This window comes from Falco cherrug, chromosome 8 (genome assembly GCF_023634085.1).
Source record: "Falco cherrug isolate bFalChe1 chromosome 8, bFalChe1.pri, whole genome shotgun sequence".
Taxonomy (NCBI): Eukaryota; Metazoa; Chordata; class Aves; order Falconiformes; family Falconidae; genus Falco; species Falco cherrug.
In genome coordinates, this window is record NC_073704.1 from 62,725,680 (window position 1) to 62,751,546 (window position 25,867).

The 25,867-nt window shown below is 42.4% G+C and overlaps 1 protein-coding gene across 2 annotated transcripts in view; it reads left to right on the forward strand.

The window, feature by feature from the left end:
• FSTL4 (follistatin like 4) overlaps nt 1-25,867 on the forward strand; it is a 236,515-nt gene that overhangs the window by 12,567 nt on the left and 198,081 nt on the right. For both annotated transcript variants that reach the window (XM_055719381.1, XM_055719382.1), the window contains exon 3: nt 5,855-5,888. In XM_055719381.1, the coding sequence (XP_055575356.1) occupies nt 5,855-5,888 (34 nt within the window). The remainder of the gene's footprint in view (nt 1-5,854; nt 5,889-25,867) is intronic.

A 25,867-nucleotide genomic window follows, 5' to 3' on the forward strand; every position in this document is an offset into this window, starting at 1 on the left:
AAAACACTGCAAGGTTATCCTATTAGCTGCTGTACTTGAGGGCAGCTGGTACCCATTTGCTACCAAGCTTGCTACTGTTAAGCATCATGCTTTGTGGGATCAGAGGCTGCTAACAAAAAGAGGATGGCGAATGTACAACTCTATACCAATATCTGTTAAGTACTGGTCTGGAAATGGAGGAAATTGGGAAGGAGAGAGAACTACAAGGAGACACTGCACTATGAAGATTTGCACCTTAAAATACTACATTGAGCTATTGCTCAGAGATTTGTGCTTGTGATGTGCCTCTGTGCATGTCTGGATTATAAGCACTCGTCTTGTAGTTTTAGTCAAAGGAAAACTAGGAAGAAATAGCAGACAGGAGCTTGTCTTTCCTGATTTCAAGTCTAATTGTGACTGTTTAATTACCTTGCAAAGTGTGCTCACTTTTCTCTTCAAATTAGAATGCAGGAAAATGCATATGGCCACATGTGGATGTGCAGGGACAAAAGGAGGTACAACTGTTACAGGAAAATCAAGAAGCAGTCCTTTTCCCCTCCCTGTCAGTAGCTTGTTTATGTGCATTGCATGTCACTTACGAACCAAATATAAAGTACTGTGTAGTTACTGTAATTTGTAACAGTGCTAGATTCTGCAAGCATTTCATTGTGGTTGTTGTCAAACCATGGGCTATTTGGGTAGTGGGTTGGTATATTTTTATTTAAGATGGCTAGGGGAGTGTATTATACACACACCTTAATGTCTAGTCTGCAGTTGTAGGACTGAGATTAACAGATTGCTTTCAATGATGCACAGCAGCTTCTAGTGATGGTACTTTATACCTGCATCAAACAGTTATAAATTCTGACACTTTCTTTACCTGCTGTAGGTTAAAAAAAATGACACTTTTTAAACCTGCTGTAGATGGTTAATATTACTTGCCTAAAGGCTGGGCTGTGTCATTTTTCTAGAGTGAAGGAGAACTTCAAGAGCATCTTGTTTGTGTGTCTGTGTCTTGTGCCCAGTCCAAGGGGTCTTTGAGCCCTGGGGAGGCTCTGCTCCGTACTGTGCTTCCTGCAGGCAGCCTTGGGGTAGCTTTGAGTGACCTCCCCTTCCTCATGCTGCAATAATCAGTTTGTGTAGTTGGAGCATCTACATGACTGTTCTGTTCTGCCTGCTTATTCCTTTGGGAGAATATGGGTGTTATTAATAGGGATTGCCCTTGAGGTGTGGGAATTAGGTTTCTACATGACAAACAACCCCCCCCTCCCAGTTTGCTACAGCAATTTCTGCAGTTTCATAGATCACTGTCTTCTATTCTGAAATTAACCCTTCAATGTGTTGCACTTGCCGGTTGTTTTAAAGCTGAGAAACATGCACGTGGGCTTTCCTTGCTGCCCTGTTTACTTCAGTACATCTCTAAAAAGCAAGAATGATCAACTGCTGGTTAGCATTGATGTAATAAAGCTAAACTGAAGTGATCTTGAGAGAGATTGGTATTCTTAGCATGGTGGTGGTTGTTCTACACTTCCTGGGCTTCACTTGTTAAAAGACATTCGAAAGCAGCACCCTGAAGGCCGTATACCAGGTCACCACATAGGGCTGTCCAGCCAACTCCAGTTTGCTCAAGCCTAGAGGAGCTGGAGCAGAATCTTCATTACCCAAGAGTGCAAAAAAAACCCCCACCATGAATTCATTGGAGGCAGAAGTAACATGCCATGAGGAAGTAAACCTTTGACTGTAAAATTTTGGTGGAAACTGGAGCATGAGCTAGGAAGGTGCTGCGTGTTCCTTGCAAAAGTGTAATGCACCCTTTTCCCGTGGAGTCAGGAGACGAGGGTCCTCCTGCTTCAGCAGCCGAAGAGCAGAAGCCCACGTAGCCTGCTCTCCTTGCAACAGGGATTTACAGGAAGAGAGCATTGCCTTGTATAGTGTACAATATCTTCTTTGTGGGTGTATACGTAGGGCAAATGTAGATATGTTTCTATACATAGGTGTTAAGAGGTTTTATTTACACTGATACCAAACAATATGAAAGTGGTTTTGCTGCTTGGATCAGTCCCTAATGACCGTCAATAAATCCATTTGCAGTGCATTGGCTACCAAGCACTGTACTATATTGCGTATTCCCTCTGTGTAGTTGTATTTTAAGGCTGTACAGTGAAATTTCCCCCAGCCCCCATTTGTTCTGAATGAAACCTGATTCTTCATTCCAGAAGCACTCTGCTCATCCATGGGCCCATGATTCAGCATTAATCAGGAGTCTATAACACAAACTGGCTATTATGTCTTGGCAGGACATCTAGATGCTGTCTTCTGAAAGACTGGCATTCCCTTTTTGTAAAAGCAGAAAAGGGCTTTGTGCAAAACAGTTGTTAAATTGCAAAAGGTTCACGCAGGTGTTTGATGTGCAGACACAGCAGTTATGAATGAGTGAAGCTGTGCAACAGCAGTGTGAACTGTATTTCTGATTTTTATTTTTATTTTTGTCCCTCCTAATCCAGGTAGGATTAGTCGTTGTACTTGATGATACTCTCTGCTCTCATGTGCTGATGCTGGCTTGGTTGGTCTTTTGGAGGTGCAGTTTTGCAGTAGCTACATGTCTGAAAAGCAATGCTGGAGCAAGGATACTACATTGATTTCCACGTAACGATGATTAGGCATTTCAGATACAGAACAGAAGGACCTTTTATTCTGCATTCAATTAACTAACATTAAAAAGGAGGAAAATAGGTGCTAAAAGCGAACCTTGACAAATAAAACTGTTGTATTGCATTAATGAAATGCTATTTAAAATGGTACTCATGAAGAAGCTTTGTAGAAGGAATGAGGGATCTGAAACAAATTTTTCCTTTCAAAGCCTATGATTTATGCTCTGATAAAATTAGATTTTTAGTTAAAGGAATTTGCAGTCATTAAATGGTGCCCATGAAATCAGTCTCATTTATAACCATCTGCTTTATGGCTTCTGCAGAAAAGTATTCCTCAGGCAATGCATCCGAGAACTTTAGTGTCATTTTTATCAAAATAGTTTGGTTCTCTACTAGTAACACTATTAAAACCTCTATGTGATTTTTTTTTTTTCTCCACTCAAGAGCAGTATCATATACTTCAGAGGAAGGGTGACTACTCCTTTTTGTGAAAAAGATTGCCCAAGTCAGAGCGTGCGGCATGGTGCTGTGCCTGTGGCCAGACTTGCTGGTAATGTCTCTTAGTGGTACATTAGATCACTAATAGAAAGGTCTTATGTTTCAGCATGCCCTCGAGGAGAAAAGTTAGCATCATTTCTTCTTTTCTGTGATACAGAAGAGAGAAATGATTGGGCTGAGGCAAACTAAGAAAAATGAGTCCTTGCCATAGCTTCACTTTCCGAGGGGGACAGAAACCACAGTTGTCCCTCTACCTGGAGCTGGTGCCTTTTTGTGGCTGCTCTTTAAGCCCTGCCACAGTTGCCAGGTATTTTTCCCATTTTTTTTTGTGCACCCTCCTGAAACGCTGAGCGCTTTCAATGCTGTTGGTCTCCTCTTCATGGAAGAGGATGTTTTGGGGGATGCACCAGGTGCCGGTATTCTCCCAGGTAAGGTGAAGTGGTGACTTGCAGCCTGACCTCGTGTTCTTCTGTTGTGTTTCTGACAGGCTTGTCCTGTGAATCCCACATCTGTTTTTTGGGGTAGTTTACAATCATTAGAACTTAGAATGATAAGGGGAACAGGGTAAAAGGGGAACTCTGAAGACCTTTCTTTGTTTTTCACGATGTCTATCCAGTTCCTTTCATGGAAATACCAAAAGGGTATTTAATACAAGTGAGCTGACACTTGAAATTTTTTTATGGAGTGTGAGTGTCTTTTTTTCTCTTTTGATCAATGTAATATTTGTAATTAGTTTTAGTGTTTCTAAGCTGTTGAACTGCAGAGAATTCAAACAGCTTGTTAAAGTGAGGGACTCCGGGGAACTTTAAAAGTACTCTTTCCTTTTGCATATATTATGTGTACACAGGCTTAATGATAGGCTGTATCTAAATTTTTTTTTATCGTGTGCCCCACCTCTCAAACTAATATTTTGAAAAGCTGAGAGAGGTCCCTGGAGTGTGACTGTCTGCGCAGCTCAGAGCTTTACTGCCTAAAGAGGATAAATGCTTTGAAGTCTGTACTAATCCCGAATGCCATTTTACATGTTTCTCAAGATCACTGAGGTAACATCCTGCGGGGAATAATGACTTGGTATTTTTATAAGCAAATACCCTTTTTTTTTTTTTGTTTATCCCCTCAGACTTGGAGGGTGCCAAGGAGGCCATTTACGCTGTTCTGATCTGCCTTGGGTTTGGAGAAGGCTCTGGCTGAGGCAGCTTGGCGTCGCTGGTGGGAGCGAGGGGCTCCATTGCCTGTGTGATGGGTGGCAGGGATGAAGTGGGGGCGATGGCGGGCCCGGGGGCGATGGCAGGCCTGCGGCCAGGGCGGCGAGCACAGCTACAGCACCTGCAGACATGAAACTCCTCACTGAGTTACCTGGTGCTGTCTGAGGTACCGGGGTGAGGGAGGCAAGGCCCGCAGCAGTTAGCTGAGCGGGTACTGTTGTAACTTCCCTAAGCTGAATTTTTTCCCTTTTGCTTATCTTCTCTCCCTTTGAAAAGCTCTGTATTATTTTTTTTATCCTGTGCTCCAGTGGCAGCTTTCTGTATGTCCCGCTGCCCTGTGCCTGTGGAAGGGCCCTGTGGATACACCTCCTTAGATGTGTGCGTAGTGCTGCGCTTTACCTCCCTTTGTCTAAGCGTGGTCTGCAGGGAGGTACTTTTATTTTTTTAAAAAGTGAAACAGTACAAATAAAACTACAATAAGCATCAGGTGGGCCGTGGGGAGGCCATGTGTTATTTTCCTATCAGAAGGAGGAGAAACAGAAACCTTTTTGTTGTTCTGTTCTCTGATAAACATCTGAGAACAGTGAGCGCTGAGGGGATGAAATGAAGTTAAGCAAGGCACATCTACAGGAGGAAAAACCTGCCTGAAGAGCTTTTGGTAGGGGTCTGGAGAGCTTGTGCCTGTTCCCGGTGTCCCTGCTGGGGACACTCTGGGGTCTTCCAGGTATAAATTCTGCACTCGGTGGGGTTAATCCTGCGTCGTCCAGCAGTGAGCTCTGCCCAGGTCAGTGTGGCTCTGGGCAAGGTGGTCTTCTAGAGTCCTCTGTGATTCTGCTATTTTGAATACTGGCTGCAAGAAGTAACTCAAGTGATGGTAGCTATAAGTATTTGTAATTAACCCATAAATGTTACTGCTTGGGATTAAATGTTTATTCCCGTGGAGCCTCACCATTGGTGTAAGTAGTGTTGTTTGGGAATGTGATACCCTTTGAGGCTTTATGCAATGTCTTTTTACAAGCGGTTTCTTTATTAGAGATAGTAGTGATGCTTTGCAAGAAATGGGGCAAATAATATAGGTGTGCAAACATTGAAATGAGCCTTCAGCTCTAAGCATGAGTAGTCTGGTTGTTTTGAAATCATTTGGGTATTTGAACAAGTGTCTGCTAAAAATAGCTGTAATGGCTCCTCCCGCCTCAACCCTAGATCCTTGGTATAGTAATAACAACCTCCTAGCTGCTCCCTTTGAACATCAATAGAGAAAACAATCCATTTTAAAGATATTGTGCTCTACCATGTAACTTATCACATAATGATGAATCATTTTAGGTGATATATTGATCCATTAAATATCTGTGGACAAACTGAAATGTATGCTTCTTATTACTCTTCGGTTATTGTGTAGAGCTTTGTAGATGCTTCTCTGGGACAATGGCTAATCTTTTTAGGGGTTTCTGTTTGTGCTGCCTTTGAACAATTATTTTATTTAAAAAAACCCACAATTTTTTTTCTTTTTCCTTATAGGACTTCAGAAGGCTTGAAGTTACAAGAAGAAAAGGTAGGGGAAAAAAACAACACTTTCATTTCAATGTGTGTGTTGGTGTTAAGTATTCTTGCAGTAACTTCTGAAAACAAACATGAGTTTACACACTCAAAAAGTGTGTAGTGCTGTGGGATTAAAAAAAAGATTCCCTCCTAACACTCCCCTGGCAGTTCTTAGTGTTGCAAATTGTAAATTATTCTATTTTTCCATGAAAAGTTGCTCTTACAGAACTGCATGATGGTGTTGGTGATGCAAGCCAAGTTTGTTTGGTGCTGGCAGAGGATCTAAACTCTGACCCTGGAGCAGTTCAGGGAGAAAAAGGTCCAGACAAGGCTTTCCATGTATCAGCACACTGCAAATCCACCCAAAGGTGCAGCAGTGTTGTCATGGCAGTGCCCTGAGCTCAGATCCTGCTCTTGTAAACTCTTGTGTTAGTGACTAATTGGCTGCTGCTGAGAGTGGCCCTTTGATGGTTCCCAGCAGCTGGGTGAGAACCGTCCATCAAAGAGCTCATTCTGTTATCATTAATTTTGATTTTTGTTTAGCAGATGTTTTCCGGATTAGGCAGTTGCTTGCCTCGTGTCTTGTGAATGTGAAGCAGGTGGCACTCTCCTGCTCAACAGATTAACGTGTTCCCCTGTTCTGTTCCAGCACCTCCTTTAATTGCTTCAGGCATCCCATATATTTGGAAGAGGTTGTAACTACTGCTGTTTTGCTGCTTAAATGAAAATGGTCATGTCCAAGGGTAACATGTCATAGAGTCTCCTTTTTGGGTTTTTTGTGGTTGTGTTTTTTTGGTTTTGGGTTGTGTTTTATTTTTGCTGTGAGGCTGATACAGCAGAGAGGCTTGTATAATATGTGGCTATTGCTAAAAGTGAAATATATTTAACTCTGGTTTCTAGCATGTGTGGTCTGGCATGTGGTCAGATGTTTGCCACTCTTTATGAAGAAATCCAGTTTTACTTGACTTCCCTTTATTGCAGACTGAGGAGGGCTCTTGGATGGCTCCAAGTTGCTTTGAGATGCAGAAGAGCATCTTGGCATCCTGGATGTGGAGGCATTTCGGTCATGCTCTAGCTATAGAGTTTGTGGGGCAGTTCGTTATTGACATGGAGACTGAATCTGGTCTTGTGAAAATGAACTTAATGAGGGAAACTTTGTGGAAGTACCTCTAGTCCCATTTCAGATATGATTTGGGTCTCAAGTTTCATTCCCAGTGAATGTAAGCAACACCTACAAGAACTTAAATATAGCGATTTTTGAAGGCAGGACTCTGTTTATAGATCATGTGGGTGCTTGGAAAATGTTACCTCAGAGCAATAACTGGATTTTGAGATCAATGCTTTTAGATACCAAATTTCCAGGCTCAGTTAGGCTGCTTTCTTACTGCCTTCACAGGATGGATTGGACTTTATTTCCATTTGGAGGGGTGAAACCATACCTTTTTTCAGAAATGCATTAAATATAATGAACTTCTCTGTCAGAAGACTTCTTAGATCCATGGATGGTGAGGAGAGAAGGGGATGATAGTTGGGGAGTTAAGGTCTGTAGATGAATTTGGCTTATGCCCAGCAATGCAATCTGTGAATAATCAAGAATGTCTGAAGAACTGCAAACTCCTCAGGAGTCAAGAAAATACTAACAAACATGGTAAATACATCTTGGTCACAAAAGCTTGTGGATTTGCAGAGCTACCCGGGGATTTTGAGCAGTGATTAAGTATCTTCCTCTCTGGAGTTAGTCCTCAATAGCGCCTTTAAAATAATTCTACAAAAGCCTCCTTCAGAAACCTCTTCAGTGTTAAAATGTGTGCAGAGCAGATACCACTCGGTGCTGGGGAAAAAAAAAATAAAAGGAGGTTCAAAATGTTTATGCACATGAAAGGATTTGTTACAAATTTTGTGATATGGTATGATCTGATTTTAAGATTCAGGCCTTTTTTCCCTAAAATGGTAATTTTTGTGGATATTGGTTTTTACCTGAAGAAATTGGATAACTGGAAAATGTTTGAAGGTGGGGGTTTATGCTTGTTCCCTTCCCTTGGTTGGAAGACTTGGCTTTCTGTTGAAAAGTTGAAAAACTTTGAAACTTAAAAATATCTGACAGAAGCCACCACAAAGGTGAGAACTGCAGCAAACTTGCTCTGTGCCTGCTTTTATTATCCCATGCTCATGGATGAACCAGGATAATTAAAAAAGAGCTTTTGGTGGCTTGCACTTTTCAGAATTTTTCTTTTTCTTTTTTTTTTTTTTTTTTTTTTGGACAAAAGGTTTGAGTCCTTTAGATTGAAAGCAGGCACTTTTCTCTCAAAGGAAACAAAGCCTTGATTGTTGTCAATGTGAAAACACTTTCTTCCTTTTTGAGCTGTGGATGAGAGTAGTTAGACTGGGAGGCTTTTGGTTTCCAAAGTGTCAGGACTACATATGCTGGAGAAATTTTGAAGCTGCTCCAAAGCCTATTACAGTCGATGAATGGCTTTCCTTTGACTTCTGTGGGAGCTAGATCAACTATAATTACATGATCTTTTAATTGCTGTGGTACGGAGGGGAGATGCTTCCCTGACTGCAGCTGGCAGCCATCTTCCACCGTGATGTATGAAGACTGATTTCCTTATGAATTTAAACGGGAACGGCTGCAGATCCTGGGATGCCTAACTAGTGTTCAAAAATTACCCGTTTTGACTAAAAATGATCTTTTAACCCCAAACCCCTCATTCTGGTCGTTGATTAGAAGCTGAAAGAATGTCTTCCTAAATTCAGTTTAGGCTCATGATGAAATTTTGCTCTCAGTAGGTCATATGCTTGACTGTACTTTATATGAGCATAATGCAGATGGAATGGAAAACAGAATATGGTGTGAGGTGCCAGCTTTTGTGTTGTAGCTTTTAAAAAAAGAACAAAACCACAAACTCGAGAACTCAGCATGTGGTAAACAAGCACAGGATTTGAATATGGTCTCTTTATATTGCTCTTTTAAACTAAGATCGTTGCTCTTTTAAACTAAGATAGGGGGGCAAGTTAGAGCTGGCAAACCTTTTTCCACTTATCCAGTCTTCTCTCTTTTTTCCCATTTCTATCTAAAGACTTTTCCATTGTTTATGCCATATGTTTATATATGGTTTCAAGTGTTAGCATTGTTGCTAGTTTCTATGCACTACCTTCCCATAGTGCACAGGAAAGGGAAACTCAGCAAAAATGTTAACAGCCTGCACATTTCCATCAGCTGCTCAGGACGGTGAAATAGTGCTGGAGAGCAGATGGGGAAGTGCAAAATGGGAGTAGGGATCTGGGAAAAGCAGCAGTTTGTTCAGATCAGGTGGACACAATGGGCATTTAGTGAAAAAGAATAAGAATAGCATGCAGCAGAAAACTGGGAGACTAAAGGCCTTTATGGTAAACTGGAAGAAGCACTGGACCAAGCTCTGAAGGTAACACAAGCATTTGGCTTTGACAGTGGTAGGGCTTAATTTTCAAGATCAGTGAGTTTTCACTGTGTAATAGGTGTAGATGAATGTGATACTTATCTGTTGCTGTAAATTAGACCACACAACTTACATATGTAAGAGCCATATACATTCGCATCCATCAAATTCCCCATGTCTAGCAGGACAGGGCCTCTAGTGGTTTCCCCGAGTATCTTAGTTGCAAGATCACAGGAACCAATTCTGCAACTTCTGGTGCTGACAAGTGCTCCTACTTCTGTTGTCAATGTGGGGCTAAAGGATGCTGAGTCCTAGGATAAATTGTCTGCTGAGTATAACTCTATGCATAAGTGTATGTATAGTGACATAAAGCATAAAGAGCCAGATCCTTGGCAGATGCAAATGAGCAAAGCCATGCTGAATTTAATGGACTGCCTTTTGCTTTTTACTAGCTGAGGATCTAGCCCAAGCACTTAAAACTTTTAATTTGTTTTTATGTTGCTTGCAATCATCCATTCAACAAATTAGTGTCAAAAGATGCTTTTGAAACCATTCAGCCAAGAAATGTTGAAGCAGATTGCTTCCACTCTGTTTGACCATATAATCTTATTAAATGAGATGCAACTCCAGATGTAGTCAGACAGATGACATCATGCTACTGTAAAGATATGAACTTTAACTAGTTGTTTTGGATTAAAAGGCTGAAACCTGTCTGGAGTATTCACAAGCTCTGTATTGTGGATGTCCTGTTTGTATTTATATTTACTAAGCATACACAATCCTCATTGTGTTTCCTAATCACAGTGAGGAGGAATAGAATATAGCACACCTTGAGCTTTCCCAGGTTGCCGTAGGTTTATTGAAAAATCTCTGGGTCTGCATCAGTTAGCACTGGCAAAGGATCCAGCAAACAGCTTAAGAAATACTTGATTACTTGCCACTTGACATCAGTTCTTATGTCCTAGATGAAAAACTGACTTGGTTATGAAACAGTAAATGCCCTTTAGAAATTCTATTCACTTCATCCTTTCTGTTTGCTCATTTCAAATTTTCACCTATCCATGGAAGATGAAAGGCTCTCAAAACTTGGCAGGAATGGCAAGTTTTTCTCCTTAAAGCCTTCATGAACACAATGAAGTGATCAACTGTAATTAGTTTTGTAGTAAATCACTTATTAATTTTCTATCCTGTTGTTTTTGTCCTATTGCTTGAGTCCAAGAAATTTGGTTTTGTTCCTTGTCACCTGGTCAAAATCCACCAAAAATCAGTAGCTGTGTCAGTGTTGCTCTTTAGAAGCAGCTGTACCTCCTGGATCTTGGTTTCTGGCTATCCCAGTGACATCCAGAATATATGATAAATATATATACATATATGCTATGTATGTGTAGAGTTGGATGTTCAGAAACCCACTGGCTGTATCTTCAGGACATGTCTCAACTGCAGAGGACAGGTTTCACATTAACAATACCTGTTTTCTAGGATCACAAGTAGGAATATTTTTCTGTATTTTATACTGATCTTAACAATCACTTAGTCTTCACTTCTTCAAATAAAGATTCATGTCTCTGTCTATCTCTGCTACCTTGTTTTCATAGAAATTATTATCTCTGTTTTTTCAGGGCACATGTTGTCAGTGAATGGCCATCTGTTACCTGGGGAAGGATGTTTGACTGGGTCAGAATATTATTCTGATGTTTGCCTCCTGTTTTCCTAAGTTTGGGAAACTGCAGTTTCTCAAGTGGGATGAGGTACAAAAAATGCTGAATATTATTCTTCAGATACATGATGCAGCAGGGATGCCTAGTTTTGTAATGTTGGCAGGGAATTAGGTAGAAATAAGATAAATGCCCAAGGCAGCATTTAGCTTGGATTTTAATTTAGAGCCAGGCTAACCCAAACTGGGGAGGGGAGAAGGGGCAAAATTGTTTGCTCCCATGTATCTGCCAGCAGCGGTGTCTAATGGTAACTTGGCATTTCTGTGGTTCTCTGTGACCAGAGTTAACAGAGGGAGTAAAACCATGCCGGCGGAAGAACTCTGAATAATCAGCTGATTAGCCGGTGTTGGGCACAGTAGTAAATTGAACAGTAATGCAGATGCTCCTAGACAGTGTTACTGTAGGTGCTGGTATTGCACATGTGTGTATGGGACTCTGGACAAGGAGGAGTAGCTGCAAACACTGAACAGTGAATTGCAACTTAACCAGGGAGTTGTTTATAATCTGTTTTCTAAACCAAACAGTGCTGGTCCTAGTAGTAATGTTTGGCTTCCAAATGACTGTTTGTTCATTTAGATGGATTATATCTGAAAATGTGAATGCTGCCCAGCTTTGCCAGTAGGCATAGAAAACCCATTGCATGCCCAGCTCTCTTGCTGCTGGAAGCAGTATGGCTTTGCAGATTTAAAGCTCCTGTAAATTCATACATTGGCTCCTGTAGTCAAGTACTTTGGGGCAAGAGGAATGAATTCTGTTCATGGCAGAATGGACATGAATGTTGAGTAAGTAAATATAATACTATGTGGCTTTGCTAGAGCAGCAGATTGATGGACCCAAAGGAATTGAAGTGAAAACTTCTTGAGAGCAGGAAACCAGGCAGCTGTTACCAGCAGCAAGTGGGAGGAACAAGCTTGTAGGCAATGGCTTACAATGTAGGAAATGGCCAGACTTCAGTTCCCTGGGTGGGGAGTAGGAGAAGATGGGGATGAGCCAGAAAACTACAAAACTTTGTGAGGATTTACAGGGAGATGCAAAATAATACATCTGTGTATCCCATACTACCGTACTTCATAAATAAGTATCCCCAATGCAGAGTGCTGAGGCTGGATGTGCCTGGAAGCATCTCTTTCCATCTGAAAGCAGAATGAACTGTGCTGATTTGGCAGCTGAATAAGCTACTGGTGCTGGCTGCCACACTATGCTGCCCACTGCAGCCCTGCCTGGCCATGCCCCGCCTTTAAAGAAGTCCTAGTTCCTTATCAGCATGTGAAGAACAGCTGGAGACCAGTCAAGTTTGATTTCTGGGCACACAAAAGGAAGTTACCAAAAAAAAATAGGGTGCTGCCATTGCTTGCATTCCTTGAATTTAGTACCTGTGGGTAGATACTGCACAGCAGTATCAGATCCCAAAACCAGATAGAGAGAAATCTGAAACTGAGTCAGCTCCACCACAGGATAGTGGAAGATGCTAGAGTTGTCTCTGTGATGTTCATTTACAGCAGATAACGTGGGGCATGAAACCTTGCAGTGACCTGCAGCAATAAAATAGCCTTACCTGCTGGCACAGTCCAGAAGGCTCCTTGAACTATTTTGTATCTAGGAAACTTGAATCACGTGAGATGTTTAGAGGTTTTCACAACTGATTACACCACACATAAATTGCTGACTTAAAGCTTGTGACCAAAACACACACCGTGAAGCCAGCTTCATCGACCCAGCTTCTCGGAGCAGTTAACAGCAAGGCAGAGTTTTACGGAACAGACTTTTTGCTTCGGGCTATGTAAGAATTTTAAGTTAGAAGCATGTGGGGGGAAAAAAAATACAGCTGTGTGAGGGAGGCAGTGGGCAGCATGTAGGGCCAACCTAGAAGGTAATTTCCTCCTGCTCATCAGTTGATGTTATTTGGAAACTTTGAAAGATAGATTAGCATATTTGCTGGAGTTAAAAAGTGAGGGGCTTTTCTGGTGCGTGCCAAGCACTGTGCCTCTCGGGGTGCTTCTGGCAGTGTCTGCCCTATGCCTGTGTCACCCACTGTGGCATGGCAGGGGCATCCTCTATGCTTTCAGGGAGGATAACAGTCCCAATAGGTCATGGTGCTGTGCTGGTGGTGCTGCCTGCTGCCAGCCTCTGTCTGAGATGGATGACCTCCTCACCAACTTGAATGCCAAGTTTTGATGAAAGCTTAATAGGGAGATTAGTTTTATTCCACAGGACAGTGTCTCCCTCTTCTTTTCACTTCTCCCTCTAATCTCTCTGTGCTCCACAGCCTGTAAATTACCTGTCTTTCCCCAGAAGATAACCACTTTAACATTTTCCCCATCCCTAACATCCTCTCACTCGGCAAGCTTCTCTACTTTTTTTAGCTAAACTGGGCAGTCTTTTAAAAGATACCCCTTTGTCCTACAAACCTTGTCTTGGCTGCATATTCACCCCTCTACAAAGCACTTCTCTCCAGCAGACCCAGAGCAGTCAAGCAAGACTGGTTTGCACTGGTCTTTTAAGACAAACTGTCTTTAAAAATAAGAGAAGGATAGATTTTCAGACAAATGGGCTTTTGTTGACTTAAGCATCCTTAGGAGCAGCCAGGTTGAAATTCAAAGTGAGATTAGAAATAGTGTTGGCCACTGTTCCGAGTGGTGCATTGCTATTTGTATGAAATACTACTTTTTCTGTTCAGGCACATAATTCTGCTGAAATACTGTTGTTACACAGAGCACTGCATGATGTGGAAGCCCCTCTCATATGGAGAGGGCATATGCTGCTTGCACATAATATTAAAAGGTGCAAATGCAGTGGACACCCTGAGTTTCAGACCAGCTGTAAGATAAATTCTTTGTAAGGTTTGAGTAAAAATCTGGCAGCAGATGTTTCAGATAATGGCAGTATAATGCAATATGCAAATATTCTCCAACAAGTCAGTTTATCTAGCATGTCTCAGAAATTAGCAGAATAAGTAACTCTGAGCCAGAAAACCCAAAGTCCAGGATCACTTGTAGGCTCATCAGATTTTTGAGTTGCATGCTGCTAGTCTACTTAATGTGTAAGGGCATGGTATATTTTCAATTACAGACTTAATAGGTTTCAACATGCCATGTCTTCCTGAACTGAGCTTTAACTATCAGGCAGAGCAATTAGGTTAATATTTTCAGAGCTTCAACTCACTGCCCAGATATGAGATAAAATAAGACAGAAGTTGCCCTCTTCATGCTCTCTTAGTTCAGGCACTTATAACCAGGTGGCTGTGGCCTCTGCCTGTGGCAGACGCAGCGTGTGGAGCTGTCAGCCTGGATTAGCCCAGCTGGAGCATTGTGGTTTATGGCAAGGGAGGCTCTAATGGTGCTTCTGCTGCAGGTGCCTCACTTTGCCAGGGCAGCGGCGAGGCAAGCGTCAGTGGTCCTTGCAATGGGTCTGTTATCTTCTTCCACCACATCCAGTTCTCACCAGACCCTGCAGGATGTGGAGAACAAACTGGTCAGGTGGTTGGTGCCATAGCTGCGTCCCCGGCTGCTGCCTTAACAAATACTCTGCTTTAATTTGTGGTTTTCCGGGGGGCTCTGCTTTGTTTGTAAACGTTCCCTCTGGACTTTACATCTCAGCAGCTAGTATGTGGCAGTCTAGTTTTTTAAGAAGAACTTAGGAGCCTGTAAAATGCTCCAGTTGTTCATGGTGTTTGGGAAAGAAGAATCTACTGTGTATGAGGTAATGCAATTACTTTTCTAAAGGAGTTTTTATTATGCACCTAACTGTGCATTTACTGTACTTGATAGACCAAAATAAAACCAGAAGAGAATGAATAAGCCATTTTGGTCCATTGGGTAAATAAAACAGCTAAAGGATTTATAAAAATGTATTTAGTCAGCAGAGCTGATTGGCGACTCTGCAACTGCTCAAGTGTCTTAAGTAATCCAGGTTTAAAAGCCTTCCATAAATAATTCCTTGTTAGTTACATATCTGTGCTATGCTGCTTGCTTGTTGTGTTTGATGAGATCTTTTGAAGAATATTAGCGAAGTTTGTTGTTTTGTATATAACAGAAGATGGGCACTAAGTGTGTTTATGAAGTAGCATGAGTGAGCCTCATGTCTTGTCCCCTTCTCCTCCTTTCCATCCTTGCCTCTTCCTCACAGGTGGCATGTTGTTTTGTCACTCTTTACTCTTCCAGTTTTGGTGACATTAAAATTTGTCTTATTTCTGCTTAACTCCTAAATTCTGTCTGCTAAATTGGTCCCAAAGATGTGACAATCAGTAGGTCTGAATCTCAGCCCAGCTGCTTTTTCTAAGTGAGTGTGTAACCATTTGACACATATTATGAAACTCATCTAGGAACGTGTGTTACCAGAATGAAATGAGTATGTGTGAAAAGTGATTCTGGACCTACAGGATGTATAGAATTCAAAGCCTTTTCCTTCCAAAGGCTTAAGTTGGATTCTGGCTTTTAAATTTGTTCAGCATATTGGTCCAGTTCTGTTGAGGTTACCAGTAAGTTCCTGCGGTTTGTTGTGTGCAGTAGTTGGTGCAAAGGCCACAGCTGAAATCCACCTTGTGCAGCCAGCAGATAATAGCATAAAGTTATGCTCTTGCTTGGAAAACAAAAGGTACAACAAAAAAAGTGCTGTGTTTTCCATCTGTAGAATTGGAATTTTTTCAAAATGTCACTTCTCACAAGATTTCAATTTAGTTTCTCATTGCTACTGCGAAGCAGGTGACAATGGCATGCAGTGCCCCTTCTATGTGCTTTGCTTCTCCCATTGAAATTCTATGATGTGAATTGCCTATAATATGATTTATTTTTTTTACTTTTCACATTTGAATGTTTTAAAGAATAACTTCTCTGTCACTTAAGTTAGATATTATTTTTTTATTATCCTTTCCAGGTTTCGTGTTCTGTTTTCCATGGTATTTTTTCTTCTTTACCCATATTTTCCCAAAATTATTTCTTTTCCTGAAATTATATGATAGTCATATTTAGTTTTTAACTCTTATTGCCCATTAAATACAGAAGTTCATCAACTGCTTTTAGCAGAATCAACATTATGGCAACCCTTATTCCCTGGGAATAGCGTCAGTGAAGCCAGAAATTGGAAGCAGCCCTATGCAGCTTCTCAGCTGTTATCAACACGTCCAGCACTGTTGGCACCCGTGTCAATGAGGGATGATCCATTGCCAGACACGTCTGTAAGGAAAAAAACCAGTTTGTGAAAACAGAGGTTGTTGCAATTAGAGCAGATGTACCACTGAGCATGCAAAGTGACCGTTTCTGCACCCTGACATGCTGGTGGGACTTGCCTAGCGTGCAGGAGTCGGGATGTGGGCTGTGTCTCAACACTGATCAACAATGACATAACTATGTGGCCCATAGAAAACCTTAATAAATGAAAAACTGTATTCTCCTAACTGTGTAATAACACTTTAAACAGTGAACCTCATCAGCAGCCAATAACTGAGCTAAATTAATGGATGAGCCCAGGATTGGGTCTGTCGGAGCTCATGGCCTCTGCTCTGTACATGCTGCTCAGGATGGCTGGACCAGTGTGCTGGCTTCCTGATGCTGGGAGCTGGAGCGAGCAGCCAGAGTCCCAGAGAAGCTGGAGAGGAGGCTTGTACCATTCTTGTAAAAACAAGGTTATTTTTGCCATCGTGACAGTGAACTGGACAGCCTGGGCTGCAAAATGTGTACTGGATATAGGGCTGTCACAGCTTACAGTGGTCTGTCGGTCCTAAAACCAGTAAGGAGCAACTCCTGACTGGCGTAGGGCGTAGGATGGGGAATAAGTCAAAGCCCTTACAACAACATTAAATTATCCTGGAAGCCCTGACTGCTCCTCAATACTATGAGGCATCTTAGAGGGAAATGGAGGTAGCAGTAAAGGAGCAGAGACAGCAGAAATCCCTCTCTTTTCCTTTAGAAATATAATAAACACTTCTCGTATTTGGAGGTTCACTTTTGGATGACACCTCTAAATATATTCAAAACAGGTCAGCTGCATTAGAGGCATTTGCTAAGTGAGTGTTTTCAGTAAGTCACAGAGGTTGCAATTATCACTGGAACGTCCTAATGCATCTCTAGGAAGTGGAGATGCTGGCGAGGTAATCAAGCTTTGAGTGAACTTCAAAAAAACTTCTGTTTGAATGTGAGACAATGCTGAAAATGACTCTACCACCTTCTAATGTTCACCCAATGTAAATAACATCACCAGAACAAATCTTCTGATCTGTATCAGGCATTGCAATTTTCTCTTCAAAGGAAGTGTGTTCGTCAGGGCTTGTTTATTATAGCTGAGCTGTGTTCCCTCTGATTAGATGACCCCATCATCTTCCAGACATCTTTAGCTGAGCACCTTGTAGTATTTTAAAAGAGAAATAATAATTACAGCCTTCTGTCTTTTCTTTTACCCTTCTACCTTTGCAGCAGGCAGAAGCTCTAATGTGATTATTTCACAAGATGATGTTTGTTCACTGGAGGGTGAGAGACTGGTCTCGTCGTGCGAACAGTGCTGCAGGCCTTGCCCGGATGCCTGCGCACAAACATGGACTTTTTCTGTGTTTTTTCTCTGTTTTGGGGAGCCTGAGGGATTATCTTTAGTTTGATATCACAGCAATTCATAGTGGGAATGACATAACCGAAGCACATTTTATCGTATTCATTTAACAATAGGAACATAATGAAAATCATTAAAAGTATCCAATTTATTTTTCTTTGCATGGAGAAACTAATATTGACTCAGTGCCCTAATGGTGGCATTTCCATTTTACTTCCCTGGTTTTGTAGCAATACTTTTCAGACCTTCCTTAAACCAAACCTGTTGTTCATTCTTTCAATGTATTCCCACGGGACAGCAGGATTTCTGTCAAAACAGCAATACAATTCCTTTCAAGGGGCTAACGGGAAGCAGGGCAGAGAGGGGCAGTGGGGCTCCACGCGTGCGTGCCCCCGTTGCTGATGGGCTGATCAGCAAGCGGCTGATGTTAGCGGTGCGCTCCGGGGAGCGGCAGCTGTAGCGGGAGAGTCATTAATATCCAGCAAATCTGTCAGTGGGAGCTAAGCATAGTGCACTTATTTAATTTAGACATTAAATCTTTTTCTTAGCGCTAACAAACGCTCCTTTGCTAGCTTAAAATTCTCCTCTGCAGCTTTGGAGACAGAGCTTTTGTCCGCGGATCTGCCCTTTTGGGAAGGCTGTAAGGAGGTGGTGGCTCTCCGAGAGCTCTCCTGAAGCCCTGCTGACTGGTGCTGGCTGGTTGCTGCTGGGGCGAGGGGAAGGGACTGCGTGCCCTTCATGGCTCCAACAGCTTTTGGTCGTGAAGTAGTTAAACGTACTTGGTCAGAACTGCTCTGTTGAGTTTGCTTGATTGCTTGGTTTTTTTCAGTTGCAACTGGCCCCCAACTAGACGTTTTTGGCTCACCCTTGCAAAATCCCATCTGCAGTGTGTAAAGAGGCACCCTGTAGCTTTACTTACCGCTGAAGTCCATACAAGCAAGAATAAGATGAACTAATAGAGCTAATAGTTACTGAAAACTGGGACTTGTGCTGACTTAAATGCAACAAAGTTTTGTGGTTTTTTTTTAATTTATTTATTTATTTTTTTAATTTCTGGTGAGAAGGGATGAGTTTAGATTTTGCTTCATGAACAGAGCTGAAGCTATGCATTGTCTAGATCCATAGTGAAACAAATTCCTCGCCATTTGATGCTAGATATGCTGCTGTAAAAAAAATGTGTTATTTTCCCCAAATGCCACCTATGTTAGTATTTCATTTTAATTTCTGGAAAGATTGCTGGTGCCACCACCGTTTCCCTTCAGGCATGCTGTATGGCAAAAAGAAGATCTGAGGGTTTTGAGGAATATGCCCATCAGCTACTAGGAAAGCTCTCTAAAGCCAAAGGGTTGGGTTCCATTTAACAAGACTCAGTCCTTGGAGACAAGCACAAACTTTCTTTTTCAAGTTCAGATAGAAATCTGTTTTCTATGTGGGTTATTTATCAGGCACTAGAATATGAAAGTCAAGGTTTGTAGGGAGAAGTAATATCTTTTATTAGGCAAACTGAGATAGAAGGAAATCTGTGAAGCTGTTGAACACAGGAGCTGTTCGTCAGGTCTAGAATGTGAATGGCAATTGTCAGATACCAGATTCACTGCCTTTATTCTTGAACAGAACTGCTGATTTTAAAGTTACTATAAACACAGTCTTTCTACTTGCTATCAAAATCTAATGATGTATGTTTGCCAGCTATTATGATAAAAATGGCTTTCAGGTCTCCCATCCTTATCTCCCTTGTCTGTTTGTGTTTTTTTTTAAAAAATCTTTCCTTTTTGGATGAAAAACAATAAAGATAACTTTGGTGGAGAGTGTTTAATGTGATGACAACTGACTGTAGGACTTCAGATAAGACTGATGTGGCAGCAAAAAGCTTTTGGGGGGTACACTGTAATGGTGGGAGATCAGTGGAGTTTGAGACAGGCACATTTCTACTTTCTACTCAATATTTTAGAATGTGGACTTGATACTTTGGAATTTTCTTTTTGCTGGTGGCATGGATGGGGCCACACTGCTGTGGGTGACCTCTAGGGTCAAGCTATAAGTTTATAAATTTGTCTAGAGTGTGAGGCCAGGGTTCACGTCTGTCTATGGGTGACGTGTGCCATACGGAGCGCCGAGTGCTGGTGATTTCTCGCTGTGGTATGGAATGGGACTGTTGCGTGCATGGGTGCCAGCGTGGGGGCTGCAGCTGAGTGGCCACTGTGTAGCACAATCTCTGAATTAGCTGTCTGGGGTATTATTTCACCTCAAGTTAGATCTCACCTGAGAAGTTAGGTTGTTAAAAATGAAAAGTCACGGAGCAGATATTCAGACCAGAATATGCTTGTCAGGGTGTGAGGCTGCATTCACAGATCCCAGCTCTTTGCCTGCAGATGTGGTGTGTGCAGCCAAGCTGGCTGGCGCTGCCAGCTGACACCACACTCCAAGTGTTTTAATGGCAATTTTCTGCTTGTTTCTTGTCCTGAGACCTCATTCAGGATTTAATAGGAATTAATTATGATAGAAGAAGTTAAAAAGTAATAATTACTTCTTCAGTCGTGCTCTTGTGTATTTTTTCTCTGAAGATTTTCTTCTACATCCTCTGATGGGGAAAAAAGCACAGGAAAACATGCTTCACTGGAGTGCAAACATAATCAAAGCTGGTATGATTTCTGAGATAAAATCAGCTTAAAACTAATTATTGTAATATTTAACTTCATAATACGATCATAAATTTCAGTCTCATGTAATCTGATAGTCACGAGGTACATTTTTCCTTATAGAGATGTAAAGAATCCTTTAGGTCTCTGTTAAGACTTAGTTTGTCACTGCCTGCCAGTGGCAGTCTGTTGTCATTGCTGATCCAACCCTATTGACTCTGAGCTCTAAATAATTAAAATTGTGTGCATCTATTAAGAAAAAAGGAAAGAATCATAAGTAGCAGAATATCCTCCAAAACCGGAGTGTAGCTTTTAGTATTTTTCCCTATAAAGGGGGTCACTTAGTTTGCAAGAAAGATGTAAGCTTCCACAGGGAGACAGGCTGGTATTGGAGTTGCACTCCCACAATTATTTGTGTAACTGTGTAATTACTTGTCTGAGGAAAGTGGTGTTTTTTGGGGGGGTTGCGGTGTTTGGGTTTGTTTTTTTTTTATGATGTGAGAAAGCTCTTCTCCCTAGGTGGGACTAATCTGTAGCATGCTTGTAGTGTATCTGCTGGAGGAGGAAAATGCCTGGAAAGGAGCTTCTGCTACCATTTCATGCTGTTGTTTGTAATTTATTTTTAAGATTAGGAGTACAGCAAAGGGGCTGATAGGCTGAAGGCCATGAGCCGTGACTCGTCCCTGGAATGCCGTGTCTTTCTAAAGCTTGTGTGGGAGCAAACCAAAATACCATGAATTAGACCCCATTGGTGCCTGAGAGGCTCCATATATTCTGGTGCTTCCAGCAGCAGGAGCAAAGAAGATATTTATGGGAGTGGTTAAAAATACTCCTATTGATTCCTGGAGCTTTATTAGGCTGAGTGATTTGGTACACTTTACTTTCTCTGTGTGCAAACCTCATTCGGTTGCTATTTTGTGCTTTGTCGTGATTTCAGTGAGGCAAGTTTAAAAGGAAAGTAGAATCAATTGATCTAATAGAAGTTGTAAGTGGAAAAATGGCCATTGCTTTGGAAATGGCAGCGACAAGATGCAGGCTCCTCCAGGATGCTGGTGCCCCAACACTTTGTCCTGTATCAGCACTACTTGTGCTGCATGTATGGATTTACTGGATTTGTGTTAGTTATTTCATCGATAAGTTGCTTTGCTTTGGCAAGTCAGGCTGTAACCAATAAGTAAACTCTGTTGTTTGGTCTTAATGGATTTGGAGGCTCGAAGATGTATGTTGACTATTATGAGCCTGAATACCTAGAGCTGAGTGTCTCGCCTTCAGAAATGATTTAACTCCTATTCATACAATTTTGAAAATAATGGGAATTAAAAGGAATTTCTTGTACCTTTATGTTGACTACATAGATGTTCTCAGATAATTTCAGTGTTTTATATTGAATGTTGTAGTTTTACTTGTGTTTTTATTTGTGTTTTGTTGTGGTTTTTACCCTAAAAGCCACTGTATTATCTTAATCACAGCAAGTAACCTTTCTTTTTTTCATGTGTGAAATGGGGATGACACTAAGTAAACTTAGTAACATTGCGTGGGGTGGTTGAAGTATTTTGGTATCTTTAAAATAAGGCTGTTAAAGAAAGTGTGCGTGTGTGCTGGTGATATGCTTTGCTCTGGCAGGCAGCAGCTTTCTGCCCAGGTGGAAGAGATGACACTTCGCGGGTCAGTGACAGATAGAGGCAGCTAAGCACACTGCTAAAATTATTATTGGGTTGGGGACTGCTGTGGTAGTTGGGTCAGAACCTGCCTGACATCGACATGTGGGGTTTGAATATTCTGCAGCAGCATGCCTTGTAATACCTGCAGGACACGTCTCTCATTTAAGGTATTGGGACAGGAGGGGCTGGGCAGGCTGTCATTGAGACTGTTGTCCCCCACGAGGGAAGTGCAGATGGGGACGCATTTGTTAGGACCAGGGTTTGCCCATCAGAGGCCCGGAGAGGTTTGTTGCCCTGTGGGGACCTCTGTGCTGGGGGCACCAGGTGAGGGCAATCACCTGCAGTGCTCCTCTGGTCCTCAACCGAGCAGAGTTCCTTTCCCTGGCATAGTTCCAAACTTAAGTGTGCCTGATACTGTCAGACATTAAATGTAAAATTATGTGGAAGACATTAGGGCTTTGGAAACCTAATTAAAATGAAAAAAAAAAAAAAATGAGGCTGTTGGTTTCTGGCTTTGTGTTGTACATGTCAGTGATGCTGAGGGTGCTGGGGCTGGTGGTGGCTGGGGTGGGGGTTGCTTCTGACCCAGGCTGGAGCAGAGAGGTCTTAGCTGCAGGGTCTGTCCTCAGCTGCACTTCATCTTCTGCAGAGCCTGACCCTTCAAAAGCACCGGTTCCTGCTGTGCTTGCACCATAACTTTGCATCATGTGCGGATGGGCAGAGAAAGCGATTCTTCAAGTCTTTTAAGAAAGAGCTTTAAGGCTCTCTGAAAATAAATGTATTGGCTAAAGGAAAGTTGAATGGCATGGCTTGTGAAAGAGGAGCAGCAGCAGAACGAAAATGCTGCCGGGGAGCCTGCCTGCTGCCAGGGAGGGAAACCTGCCAGGAGGTGCAGGAGGATCAGGGAGATGCAGTTTCTGACCGGTGGCAATTAAAAGGGTGAGAGGGAGGACTGAGTGGAACAAAAGAAAACCAAATGCTTTGAAAGAAAGAAGCCCCAGGTCTAGTCTGGTTTACTGATCTAAATCTTGATTGAATTAATCATTCATGGAGGTAAGGCAGTGACTGCGGGAGGCCAGGAGCCTGGGAGATGGATTTCTTTTCTGCAAAAGTTACTGGGCAGCTCCTGGTGCTTGTTGGTGCTGTCCACTGTTTCTCCTACGTGCAAATTGGGAGCAGGTGGCTTTCCTGTTGAAGACCTCTGGATGTTGCAACAGAAAAAAGCTTGACATCCTTAGGTACGCTTGTCAGAGCAAATCTAAAGGGAAGCCCAGGGACTTTAGCATCAGCATGCCACGGCAGATGTTGGCATCCCTTCAGTGCTGGAAGATTGCTGTGTGTTCCAGTCCACAGAGTATTACCAGCCTTACTTCTGCATGAGAAACCTGTCTTCCTGCCCCAAAGTCCCCTGGAAGAGGTGGCCTCCTTCCCATCACCCTGCAGCATCTCTGTGGGCCAGACCTGCTTGTGGAGCTGCCTTGGCTCCCCACAGCTCGCACTGCTTGCTGCCGTGTCTCACCCCTCCAGCGGCAGCGGTGGGAGTTGTGTGCCTCGCTGTGTTTGCAAATTTGGCCTTTAACTGCTTGGACTCCCGTTTTGTTGATGGCTGGAGAGATCATGCAGAACATACAGAAGGATGCAGTTGTGTGCAATGAATAATTATTAAGTGCCTGGTTTGTGTTATTGCTTGAGCCTGGCTTGAGAGACAACCCTTGTGGTGTCACTGGTACAGAGCTTCTGTTGGAGCAAGGGCAAGCTAAAAGTGACAAAATTCAGCATCTCAGCCAGTACCTCCAGGACCAGCACCCTCCCGTCTGTTAGCCGTCCCTGTATGCCCTTCCAGCAACCCTCCCTGTATTTAATGGATAGCACCAAATATGCTGGAGGTGGAGTAGCTTTAGAGAACTCCACTGTCAAAGTCAGTATGACTTTTCTGTTTAGCTGTGCTGAATTATTTTGGATAGATGTTTCTGTGGTGTGGACCAGCCTCAAATGACTTTCCTCTGTACCTTGTTGTGATACTCGGCTCTGTGAAACAGCCTTTTACAGCTCTCTCTGGGGAAGGCAGTGCTTTACACTGAGCGAGAGATGAGATTGCAAGGTCTGCACTTACCTTCCTTAAAAACAAATACAAAAAAATTTCAACAGCCTGAGGTAACTTCAGCGTTACCCTGGTATTTTGTAGCAACTTTTTTAAATAGAGGGAGGCTTCATTAATACCATAGTACTGGAGCAATACTCTACAGCTGACATCTGCAAAATCACTTCAGTTTTGTATTTCATTATTTCAACAGATTTGACTCATTCAAGATTTTGGTTTAGTCTGAAGGAAAAGCAGACATGTACATGTGATCCAGAGTGAGGAAAGAAGTATATGGGTATGCACACTTGCTTTTTTTCCTACGAACAGGAGATGCAGACAGGAAAAACAGCTGTCCCTTCGTGGCCTTCTGTGCTCTTCCCTTCAGTTAAACCAAGGGACCCCGAATCCTGTGGGCGCAGGAGCCAGTGCACAGCGTGCCAGGGATCGGGAGCCTGCGCGTGTGCCTGCCTGTAGCGTAAATGCGGTATTGCTTGAGACGGGCAGGCACGGGAGAAACCTGCCTGCTCATAACATTTTCAGTACTGACCACAGGGTTTTGCTCCTGCTTGCTTACCTGTGGGAGAAAACTGAAGCCTTTACTGATTTGGTCGTGGTCATGGGGAGCACGGGAAAGGGCGTGCGGTGGCACGGGCAGGAACAGATCATGAGCACAGCTCCTTATCTAGAGCTTGTGAAGATTTTACCTCAAATAACTCATCCTGCTCTGTCCTTCCTATCTCTTTCTCAGCTTTGCGAAATGCATTTCACATACACGGTGTCTCCCTGCTTGAGCCAGTTATCTGGCTCTCAACAGCTACTTATTCTTTCAGAGTACTCCATTACTGCTAGGATTTGATTTTTGTATATATATACAATCATTTTGCTATTGTGTTGGTTGTGTGTGGCTGTGGATGCAAAAGCACCTTAGCTCCCTGCTTTCCCATATGCTCCATCTCTCACCACAGTATTGATATTTCTATATGTGGTGGTAAAATTAATTAAATTATGTTCTCTATTTATGAACTAGTTTATAGCTTTAATTACTTATTGCTACTGCAGCTAATTTGATTTGGGCAATATTTAGTTCTGTTTCAGTAACTTTTCATTTTAAAAACAAACTGCTGGTTTGAATTCATTGGCATTAACAACCTGTTATTGATTAGTTTGGCCCCAAACCGTGTGATGAGGAAAGAGTGGCTGTATGCCATGCTAAGCCTTCAGAGCATTAACAGTGAGTTAAAGCGTATCTTTCTGGGAATAGTCCTTTGGAAAGTGCATGAAGACTTGCAGGCACCTAAGGATGGTCAAAGCCCCTCAATTTCTGTGGCTTGAGCTTCTCGTTATAGGAAAGGATAAAGCAAAGGAGGCAGAGCTAAACAACGGCATTACCTCCTTCCACTTCTGGACCTCAATCACAGCGTTCAGGCATGCCCTTTACTACAAACGTTTTTGTTGTGAATTGGTAATAACATCTGTAGTGATGACATTTGGTCTGCTAGTCTGTGTATCTCTTAAGGTCTGCTCTCCAATTTAAAGAGCTTAATTCAAAGCTATTAAAATCAATCTGAAGGTTTCCTCTTTCACTTGCACTTTATTTCGTACAGTATCTCCAATAATGACTTGCTAGATTTTCTCTGTTATTGCTGTTCATGATTTAAAAGACCAAGAGGTTAAATAGCTTCTCTTCCACCATCTCCGGTTACCCCTTGGAAGAGCTCAAGGGCTACACTTGAAAGCAGAAGACGAAAGTCTTGTTTGTAAATTATGGTTCAAGGTCAGTTTGAAGAGTGTTTCTTGAGGGACCAGGGCTGATCCTGCTTCTCTGGTTATACCGCAGTGGCATAGCTTGCATTTCATGTGTCTGACATCAGCACGGCTCGATTTGGTGAGCTGTCCTGGTGCCGCAAAGCTGTGCCCAAAGGGTGAGGAAGTGAGCTC